Raw genomic sequence first — 11,059 nt, 5'->3', positions numbered from 1 at the left:
GTGGGGGGGGGGTGATGCCTGGAAGCCGGAGATGATGTCGACTTTACAATCATGGCGCAGAATGCAGACCTGCAAGTACGTACATACGTACATACATACAAATGTATACACCCTTTATTCACGACGCGGCTTGTCATACGCATATAAAGCGATTTGCTATCGTACATGCGGGGCACTCCTCTTTTTGCTCAAATTCGAAGTATTGGAATTTGCGAATGCATGCATCGCATGCTATGTATCGCGAATACCGGTAACTGGCATCAGCAACCGTTAACAACCGTATTAAACCGGTTTGCTGACTTTGGACTTTACGACCCATGGGCCATGTCCCTTTAAAATAGTGAAAATCACAAAAGGGTTGTCAGGAATGCACAGCACAGACAAGGGATGCGTTTAACTAGCGCGCGACTCACCGGAGGTACGACAAACCGTGACGTGGAAACGCTGAAAGCTGACGGCGAGATGCCGACGGCAAAGCGCCCGACGACGAGGCGGCCGACTTCGAGGCGGCCGACGGCGAGGCGGCCGACGGCGAGGCGGCCGACGGCGAGGCGGCCGACGGCGAGGCGGCCGACCGCAAGACGGCCGACGGCGAGGCGGCCGACGGCGAGGCGGCCGACGGCGAGGCGGCCGACGGCGAGGCGGCCGACGGCGAGGCGGCCGACGGCGAGGCGGCCGACGGCAAAGCGGCCGACGGCGAGGCGGCCGACGGCAAAGCGGCCGACGGCGAGGCGGCCGACCTAGTTAAACCCTACGGATATGTGTTGTCCTGTTGGAAGTCCTCGCCCAGGCTCGCTCAGACCGGCGGGGGGATCGGGCGGGAGGTGGGCGGGGAAATACACACACACACACGCTGTTAATGAGCTAGCAGGGGACGCAACGAGCACAGACTTTGCACGGCAAAACAACATGGGCAGTTGCGCACAAAATGCAGAAACATACTAATAAGCACACAGGCGGATCGCGGGCAGTTTCGAATATTCCATCACAATTAAAACGGTAGCATCCCTACACATACCCACACATACGTATACATGCGTGCGCACACACACACACGCACACACACACGCACACACACACACACACACACACGCACACACACACACGCACACACACACACGCACACACACACACACGCACACACACACACACACACACACGCACACACACAGACTCTTACACACAACTACACACACACGCGCGCGAGAGAGAGCACATTCTCACCCACATGTGAACACCTACATACATACAAACATACATACATACAATCGCGCACAAATACAAGCCACTGAACACCGCAACAATAACCACCGGCCGGCGTTGCAGCTTCTATCTGTGTTTGCTGACCTTATCTTTGCAGTTTGCTGCCTTTGTGCTTTTGCTGTCGTTGTCGTTGTTGCTGCTTGCCGGCACGACAGGAGAAAAACACCGCGCCACAAAACGCCCACAGCAAGAAACGTTGCTCTGAACGTATGTACGACATCACTACATCACGAACGGACACAAAGTGGCACCCACGCAGTGAACATACGGGAAAAGACCTTCATGCCATACTCCCTACATGCCGTACCTTGCCAAGGTACAACAATTTCATACCGAAATCCCCCTCCGTCACCAACTCGTCTATCCATTTGCAACACGTCTTCACCCAGAGAATCCAAGAACCTGCCCAGCACACCCACCTGGCGATTGTGACGTCAGCTCGGCCGCTAGTGGAGGATGATGACGAAGGCAGTGCGAGGCAGCGGCTGATGCACGCGAGGGGCCCTTGGGGTCCAGTTCTACACACTCGCTGGTGCCAGATCCATTCGATCACACCTGCAAAAGGAGCATAACAGTTGCCTTACTATAAAAGTCGAAATGAGCAGCCGTCTCTGTCGCGAGGAAGGTCAAGGACATCGGACGAAGTGGTAATGTCTCGCCTAACGACGTGTACTTTTCTGCCAAACTGTCTAGCTTTCAGCCTTCGTAGCCTCCTTACACAGCGTAAGCATAATTGTCGGGATTACGCTCAAACGCCGCATACGCCCGTATTCTTGCAGCAGAGCGTTGCACAAACGTCGAAAGCCCGTCGACAAAGCCACCTTGATGCTTCAAATATCCATACATGAGCACGAGAGACAAGCAACTCACCTCGAAAAAATTGAGTCGCACGTTGCCCTCAGCAGACGAGTTAGGCATGTCGATGTCCGTGAAGCGGCGACGCTGTGCCTGGAGCAACGTCAGCAGGGGATAAATAAATAAATGATTGAGCCAGCCGCGTCATAAATTAGAGCAATGGAACTGAAGTGCGGCGGCTACAGCGTGAAGGTTTTGCAATGAACTGTACCTTGCAAACGTTTGCAGGGTCCAAAGCAGCTTCTCGGAACTCCACGCAGCTGTTCATATGTTCTAACTCATTTTCTGGTGATATGTAGGAAGCTAGCAGCTTTTACGAACGCAACAGAGGTGGAACAGGCCAAAATACGTTGGGTAAAAGCCAGCGATTATATATCGGAAGTTGTGCACATTTGCTAAAGGAGTTGGAAGTGCTATGGGAGGTGCCTTTTGTCAGAGGCCAGCTAAGTTGTACGGCGTCCGGTAAAAGGTGCGCAACAGCTGCAAATCCAGGTGTGTTGGTAAGGTGCAGATCGGCGAACTCTTTTTGTCGACAGTTAGCCTATTTATATTTATATTATAGCTGCATGTCACTGCATTATCACGTCCACCCCCGTTCCTCTGCACCTGGTTACGTCCCCGGAAGCAATATCCCTCAGTGCAAGCCCTTGCAGACAACATGTCAAGTCATCATGAAGGCCGCTGCTTCATTTTTGCTTATGCGCAAAGCGGGCGATTGACGTATTCTGCTCATGGCGGAAGTGCCACGAGCTACTGATACAGCGTTATGGATCTTGAAGCTCTTCTTGAGTGTCTAAGATGCTTTGAGTCATGCTTGCTCACAGGAGGAACTGCGGCCCGAACAAGGGCGCCACCGAACTACCATCATGGAGGGCTTCCTTTGACAAGGCTAAGCCCTATACACACCTTACGGGTTCAAATCTTCCGTAAAACGGAGGCCTTAGGTGCTCCGAGGAAAAAGCGACATACCGAAGGTCATCGTCAACCACCTACACAATGACAAGGATGCTAAGGAGCCTGGCGCCCTCACCCTCGCTGTCACCAGCACCAGCACCGTCATCGTCACCCAGCACTGCTGTGAGCAGCGAGATCGTGCCCCGCCCAGCTCCCTACCACCCTATATCCATCCCGTGCACCCTCGCCCGTTAGCCCAACCCGCCACATTTCCGTTCCCTATCACTTGTTGCCATCCATCCCTTGCTCCAACAAGTTCAAGATCAGCTCCATCACTCTGCTTTCATCCCAACACCAAGTGACAATATGTAATCAGCAGCTGCCTTCATGGTGGCGACCGAGCTGCGGTAGCCGGATAGTGGTCCACAGGGTGGCTGCAAGACAGACGGTCCGACACATCCAAGTGCAAGAGAGTGTATGTATGTGCGTGTGTGTGTGGTCAAGCTTGCTCATTTTTTTGCTGTTAAATGTTCGACACGACTTGACTGATGGCTTGTTATGATGTCCTGAGTCCCAGGGGTCCCAGGTCGTTCACTCCCTTCCAAGTGCCAACTTCTCAGTGGATCGCTCAGGTTCCACACCCATCACCGGGGAATTTACAAGATCGACGGCGGCTGAACTCCATTCCTGTTCAGCTCACAAGTCAACTTTATCCCAGGTCACCACCGTCCATCGACTAGGGGCACTTTTACCTTCCACCATCGGAAGGATTTTCAACCCTCAGCGGTCGTGACAGTCTTTACAAAGTCAAACACAGACTTCAAGTCCGGTGCGCGGCCCTACGCGCCGCAATAAAGGCTGCAAATCGCGTCTTTTGGTCGAATTTTGGTCATTAGGGACCCGCAGTCTGCCGTACGCGCATGTTTTGTCGATGCCACAGTCGTATGACGCGACACAGGGCTTTAAGCCGAATTTCGGCTGCGGGTACTGTGGTACGGACCCGCAGGACCCGCCTTATTTGCCGACCTCTGCATTAAGCCAAATTATGTCCTATAGCCTTCATGGCTTGCTGTACAGTTGCATTCGGGGTGCCGGATAGGACAGGGCGAGGCGAAACCGGGGCTGCCAAGGGCCTTACACTACTGCAGAGTACTAATTGCTGCTCTCGGAGCGCCAGGGCGCGTGTGCGCCGAAGCGCGGTCTAGCGCCACACGGCGCGGTCTGAGCGCACGCAGCGCTGTCCAGCGCGGCCACACCGGCACGGCCGAAAGAACGGGGACGCACAGCACTAGACAACTAAACGCAGCATTAATAACTGCGTCCACTGGTCACCCGCCCCGAGGGCAAACCTGAAGCGTCAGCGACGCACGAACCGCACCCTGGCCAGCAGGGCTGGCCAGGCGACATTCCTAGCGCGCAACGATACTCTATAGGCACTTATTTGCCGTGCGGTAATCGCTGTACAGCTGTGCGTCCGGCGCTCCGAGGGGACTGCCTAATCATCGGTCTCCAACTGGGCCGAGCCTGCCGCTTATAAACGAGGGACACTGAGGGCGGGGGGGGGGGGAAGTGAGAGCAACAATAATAATCAGCTCCAATAGTGTAGGCAGAATGCCGGAACTATGGAGCTGTCAGCTGAAATAGTAAATTCGAATTCTCAGCAAGCCATACGGCTGCCGTACATAACCTAGCTTAGAGGCTATACTCGCTTTTGCTCCTGCCGCATCTAAGCTACAAATGTTGTCACCTAGGGCCTTATTTGCCGATACCTCATCTAATCTAAATAAATATTACGTTCCAAACAACGTCTACATGTACCGGATGGCCACAAATATCCCGCCATTGACGGCATAGTGACGGCGTATGTGCTGTGGCAGTTTCACATTCATCTGGGTAGGAGGATGCGAAGGATGCCGTGGAACGTGCATGAACATTGCTGCCTGTAAAGCCTGTTGGTTTTAAAAAATGGCATCTGTTTCCACCCGCTTTGGGTTTGGTTGGATCCTAGCACCACCACGTGGGGATAGGGGGGGATAGGGGGCCCGTGGGGGGTTTAGGCTGCTCTGCACTGGCTCCTCTTTGCCCCGCATTCTATCTGCAAGGCCTAATGCACGCTAGCTTTATGATTGGGACGAAGCTTTCCATCACGGTCACAGCCGAACGGATGTCGGTACGATAATGCAGCCGTACGATGCAAGCTGTTACTGCATGAAGGATGCAGCTCAATTCGTAGCGCATTCGTCGTGTTTAAGAAAAGCGTGCTCGTGGGCACTTATAGGAACCTGAGCTTCGCGTTTTCAACCACGAAATTTATGTCACATTGTGACAAAAGTGTTGTCAACTCGAATGGACCTAGTCGAGCTGTGATATCGTTATTTGATTAATCAAATGAAAGGCTCCGTACCTCATTCGTGTCACTGCCAGGTAGGCCCAGCTGTGCACCACATCTTTCAATCTTGGCCCGACAAAGCCATCAACATTGTTCCCCACTTCGCCGCTCATGCGCTGGATGCAGGCGAGCCGAAGCAGCAGCTTTCGTCGCGCAGCGCGCGGTCCCTTTTTGTGGGTGTCGGTGCAGCATTACCTGCCGGGTCGCTCTAGCTATCACTTCTCGGTCGCCGAGGCGCCCTGCCGATGGCGCTTAGTCCCACCTGCTTCTGCTACAGGACGAGGGAAAGAAGCCAGCGATCCACCTTATGAGGATAGCACACGTGGAGGTGCAGGTGCGTGGCGCATGGGCCTTTGGCATCACACGGGATCACCGCGCGGTTGCCCCCTACGGCTACTTGCTTCCTTCTAATGGATCCACGATTCTAACCAACTTGTAGACTATTAGTTATGCGGCGGTATGGGTGTTTGGGCCCCAAGGCTCAAAGGCTCGGTAGGATGTTGCTCAGCACAAAATTCAATTTCCTAATGCGCATGGCACGACGGCCGTTAGCGACATACGCCATGGCCGTGACGAAGCCATCCGACCACGCGTGGTACGCACCCAACGTCTAAGCCTAGTCCCCACGCGAATACTTGCCACGCCTTCCCGGGATGCCCACCCACATGGCCACACAGACCACGTTGACCGCGGAACTGGAGGCGGCGGGGCCAGCCTGACCGCCCCCGCCTACTCACCTTGGTCCGCCTCGCCGTCGCCTGCTCCCTGGATTACGGGCCGGCAATGGCTGGGGCGGGCGGCCTGCTGCGCTGCTGCGGCGGCTGTAGCCCTGAGCTTGGCCTTGGGCGCCGACAGTGGAGTCGCTGCTGCCGCTACTGCCGCCGCCACCTCGCAATCGGGGGTCCCCGTCCGGCTTCTGAAAGCTGCGCGCCTTAACCAGGACAACGATGGCGTTGTGATCGCTGCTACCTCCGAAACCATCGACGTGAGGTTGACTTCGGAGCATCAGTTGCTTCAGCTGCAGCAGCATCCGCCGGCGATCCTCGTGTCCCCTGGGCTGATGCTGCTGGTCCAGCCGACGACACAGCCGGGGGCCAGCGGCGTCACCGCCGACGGCGGCAGCATGCCGTACGGCACTGTTACACAGCGGCCGGTGCCCACGGCGGCGGCAAATCGGTTTCTTCAGCCCGCTGCTGGCGTCGCCTCCACCACCTCAACCGTGGACGGTGACGGTGACGGCATCCTCCCGTACGGCTCCACATCTCCATCTCCTGGCCTCCGCTTCACACTCGACACCGCATTACGACCCGGCGGCGCCGTCGACGTCGACGTCGACGCCTCAGAGCCGACCGGTAGCAGCTTCATCGCGGGCACCGTAGCGGAGGCGGCAGCCGCCCGCCACCACGGCGGCGGCGAGCGCATCGCGGGAGTACCGTACCACGGCAGTAGCACCACCCGCAGTAGCGGCATCCCGGATGTCGCCAGTGAGACGGAGGATCGGTTGCTGGAGGTGGCTCGGCAGGTGGAGGCCCGCGTGGAGGGGGTTCTGGGGGCGCTGGCGGGGGGGGTACCGCAGCTGCTGGCTGGTGGTGGAGGTGGAGGTGGAGCTGCAGGCCAGGACGCGGCCCAGGTGGGTTGGGGGCATGACGACCCTTTGAAGGGGGGAAAGGGGGAGGGGGGACCTACCTGGGAACTACGTGATGCTGTCGTACGATACGTGTGGAGAGGTGCGCGGAGGCAGTTGGGTATGGTTGGTTGGTTGGTTGCTGGTCGATAGAACCACCATGTCAACGGTCCGTGCCGTACCACGATGACGCCATGGGTCGGACCCGGCTCTCTGACCGCACGAACCGGATGAATGTGGTTCCGGAGCCGCCACACGGGTGCCCATGTCTGGCTGGTTAAGAAGGAGGTGGCCCAGGCTATACTCGGTCTCCCATCTCCCCGTGCCTGCACCTTGCACCTTGCACCTTGCTCACCCCTCCCCCCCTCACCCCCTTGTCAGGGCGCCGCTACCTCAGCTGCGCACTCCTTGGTCCGGGAGGTGTGGGAGGTCGCGGATAACTACTACCTGGACGCGCGGGCAACGGGGTTCGACCGGCAGCGATGGGCCGAGCTGCGGGATGAGGCACTCGCGGTGCCGTACCGTGATACGGCAGCGGGGTACAGGTACGGCACAATGCTACTGCTGGTGCTGCTGATCAGCGCACAGGCCGTGCTCCTGTTGCGTATTGCGCCGTAATGCCCTAGTAGTGCACCTGTTGTTGCTATACAGTTATGGTGGTTAATGTCGTTGATGATGTTCGTGAAGTTGCGGTTTGCCACAAAAGCTGTGTTTGGTGTGCAGGGCTGTTCGCGACATGCTGGCGCGGGGGCTCTCAGACCCCTACTGCCGATTCATAGGGCCCTCAGAGCTGGAGGCTATGAAAAAGTACGACGTTAGCGGTGTGGGACTCAACTTGGGTACGGCAGCCGAGTACGTCATTAAAACGGTGGGTGGTTCGGTTGGGGGGGGACGGGTGAGATGCTCTTGGACGAACGGAAGGTGAATAGCCGGGTAGGTGGCCACACCGCACCGCACCTACGTAACCGTACATAGGGAGGGGGTTTAACACCACACACACACACATACATACATACATATTGGTTTGGCACCACTGGTAAGGCGCGACCATTGCCCCCGGGAGATCCCGGGATCGATACCCGTTAGGGTCAAAGTCCTTCCGATGGTGGAAGGCATTGCGCCCCTAGTTGATGGACGGTGGTGACCTGGGATAAAGTTAACCTGCGAGCCGACCAGGAACGGAGTTGGGCCGCTGTCGACCCGGCAGATTCCGTTGGATGCTGGTGGTGGGTGCGGAACCTGAGCGATCCACTGAGAAGTTGACTAGGGTGACTGGATGAGGGTGCCCCGAAATACCGGGGAAGGCAGGGTTTCGCAGGGTAGCTGCCACGGGCGAAGATACACCCCCCTGTTTCACACATCATACATACACACGCGCGCGCGGGGCGAGCGAGCGAGCAGGCAGACAGGCAGGCATGGGTGTGTATGTATAGGCTGGTCAACAAGCTATTTCTCTTTGTTACCGCTGGAGGGGGGCCCCCACCCCTCCACCCAGGGGGATGGTAAGGTCCAGAGCTAGAGCGCAAAGCTAGGTCGGCCCGCCTAAACCAGTTTTATCTTTGTTGTCTATCCTGATATATATGATTTTAAAATTGTATTTAAATTTGTATGTTACACTTATGTTATGCTTAAATAAGTTTGTAAAGAGTTCATCAGTTCGCGGGTCTCAGCGCGGGTGGGGCGATCCGCAATGAATGCATGTGTGCTCTTGCTCTTGCTCTTGCATGCGTGCGAGCCATAGCGAGGTGGCCGCCCGGGGGGCAGGGGCAGGGGCTGACAGCACACAGGCGGCCCCAGGGCCAGTGTCAGTGTCAGTGTCAGCTTTTGGGCACGATATCCGCCCCTCCCGTATCATAACTCTCTCCCCCCATCCCCCTCCTCCTCCTCCTAAACCGGCACAGGGTAATGCGCTGCCTTTGTCTAGAGACCCCACTGCGGCGGGCGAAGGGGGCGAGGGGGGGGAGGGCGTCTTCGTGGTGGGAGTCAGCAAGGGCAGCGTCGCCGACCTGGCGGGTGTACGGCAGGGGGACGAGCTGCTCGAGATCCAGGTGCGGGTGTCCGCGCTGCGCTTTGCGGTGGGTAGGAGTTAGTTGGTTAGTTAGTTAGGAGTTCGGTGGGTAGGTGGTTTAACGATTGCGGTTCTCGGAGAGCTGCACACCCCCTCGAGCTGAGAGAGCTCTGTATGCCCTGATCTGATCTGATCAGCTGTCCTCGGAGGCCTCAGATGGAGACGGATGACGGACGGACGTCCCTCGTGTTCCTCACCCACCCACCTGAGGCAACCGGAGGACCTCCTCCCAACTTCAAGTCGGTCTCGTGTGTCTTTCTGTGTGTGTGTATGTATGTGTGTGTTTTAATGATCTTCGGAGCCGCGATGAGGGAGATGCCGATGGTGGTGCACCTTGGGCGAATACCTTCCTTTACCGAATCGAGTTGTCCGCAGTCCACCACCCCCACCACCCCCTGACATGTCATCAGAATTCTCCATTGAAGCTGTGGACGGACGGACGGACGGACAGACGGACGTAGTGGCCCCGTAGTGTGGGGTTCATCAACCAAGTAGTAGATGTTGTCTACAGGATAGGCGTCAAGAGGAGAGCAGAGAGTGGCATGCAAAGGGCGGCTAGCTGGTGGTGGTGGTGGTGGGCGACTGGAACTGACTACACAGACAGCGAGGGGCATGCGATAGAACCGGAAACCTGTTTACCTGTTCTAAGCTGTAGCGGACAAAGCGGAGGGGACTATGCAACCACCGATGCGATGGCACGCACACCGGGTAGTGTCCCCGCCCCGCCCCGGGGCGTAACGAACCCTCTTCTGCAAGCAGGCGGTTGACTGACCGTAGTGCAGCCCGCTTATATGCGTGTATGTATGTATGTATGTATGTATGTATGTATGTATGTATGTATGTATTCCTGTGTGTGTTACACCTGTCGGTCGGTCGGTCGGTTCCACCCCCCAGCCGCATGAGCGTTTGAAGTCCCGTCCACTGATTGGTCTTCCCTCTCCCCTCCCCTCCCCTGTACACCCCCGCCCCCCCCTGCCCGCCCAGGGCCGGTCACTGGAAGCCACGACGCCGTTTCGCGCGGCGGGGCTCATTTCCGGAGCAGCCGTAGAGGCGGAGGAGCAGCAGCAGGGCGGGGCCGGCAGTAGCGGCAGTAGCGGCGACCGCCAGCAGCAGGAGCAGGAGCAGCGGCGATCCGTAAAGGGGACCTCAGCCGGAGAGGTTGTCTTGATCAAGGTGGTGCGAGGGGGGGGTGGGGGGGGGTACGACGAAGCACACAAGGGGGCCCGAGGGGGGGGCCGAGGGGTGCACCCCCTCACACACTCTCCGCGGGGGAAGTTTCGGAGATGTGCTGGGAGGGAGGAGGTGAGGAGGTGTGCTCCTCTGGCTCTCTGGTGGCAGTGTGCAAGGCCGGGGGGGGGGGGAAGAGGGGAGAGAGGGAGCTGAACTTCGGGTGAAATTCGCTTCAGGGTGGTGGCGGGGACTCTTGACGGCTGCGTGTTGGGTGTTGGGTTGGCGGATGCTGTAGGATGTTGGTGAAGTTGGTTGCTGCATTGAGCGGTTGTTTGGTTTGTTGTTGTCAGGTCAGAGTGTATCAGTGTTGCTGCTGTTATCCAGCGGTGTTGTGTCGCACACCGGGGCCACGTCACACCGGGGCCACGTCACACCGGGGCCACGTCACACCGGCGTCAGCGATGTCGCGTTCCTCCGGCCCCCCATCCGGACTGGGAGCTAGCTTCCCTCGCGGAGAGTGTGGGGGGGGGGGGGAAAGAGGGGAGGAAGGCTTTCAGCCCCGCGAGGGCGGCTTCACTCACCAAGCCCATCATATATCCCCACATATACACCAACAACACGGCCACCCGTCCCCGCAGCTTAGCTCAGCGGCGTTCCATTTCCTCTGCCTCCGTTCCACTTCGTTCCATTGCGTGTTTCCTCCCGTTACCTGAACCCCCAAACCCCTTTCCCCCCCTTTGAAACCCCCAAACCCCTTTCCCCCCCTTTGAAACCCCCAAACCCCTTTCCCCCCCTT

The 11,059-nt window shown here is 57.6% G+C and overlaps 1 protein-coding gene across 1 annotated transcript in view; it reads left to right on the top strand.

Annotated features, from left to right (window-relative positions):
• Positions 1-51: 51 nt before the first annotated feature.
• The window catches only part of VOLCADRAFT_86465 (uncharacterized protein), a gene marked incomplete at both ends in the record, with an annotated part of 13,261 nt that continues 2,253 nt past the window's right edge, over positions 52-11,059 (top strand). The window contains 8 exons of the mRNA XM_002946267.1: positions 52-75; positions 492-824; positions 5,528-5,735; positions 6,079-7,031; positions 7,407-7,570; positions 7,749-7,893; positions 8,927-9,073; positions 10,078-10,269. Of these exons, the coding sequence (XP_002946313.1) occupies positions 52-75; positions 492-824; positions 5,528-5,735; positions 6,079-7,031; positions 7,407-7,570; positions 7,749-7,893; positions 8,927-9,073; positions 10,078-10,269 (2,166 nt within the window). The remainder of the gene's footprint in view (positions 76-491; positions 825-5,527; positions 5,736-6,078; positions 7,032-7,406; positions 7,571-7,748; positions 7,894-8,926; positions 9,074-10,077; positions 10,270-11,059) is intronic.

This window comes from Volvox carteri, assembly GCF_000143455.1.
Source record: "Volvox carteri f. nagariensis unplaced genomic scaffold VOLCAscaffold_1, whole genome shotgun sequence".
Classification (NCBI taxonomy): Eukaryota; Viridiplantae; Chlorophyta; class Chlorophyceae; order Chlamydomonadales; family Volvocaceae; genus Volvox; species Volvox carteri.
Note: the sequence above shows the minus strand (reverse complement) of the source record. Positions and strands in the feature narration are given on the sequence as shown.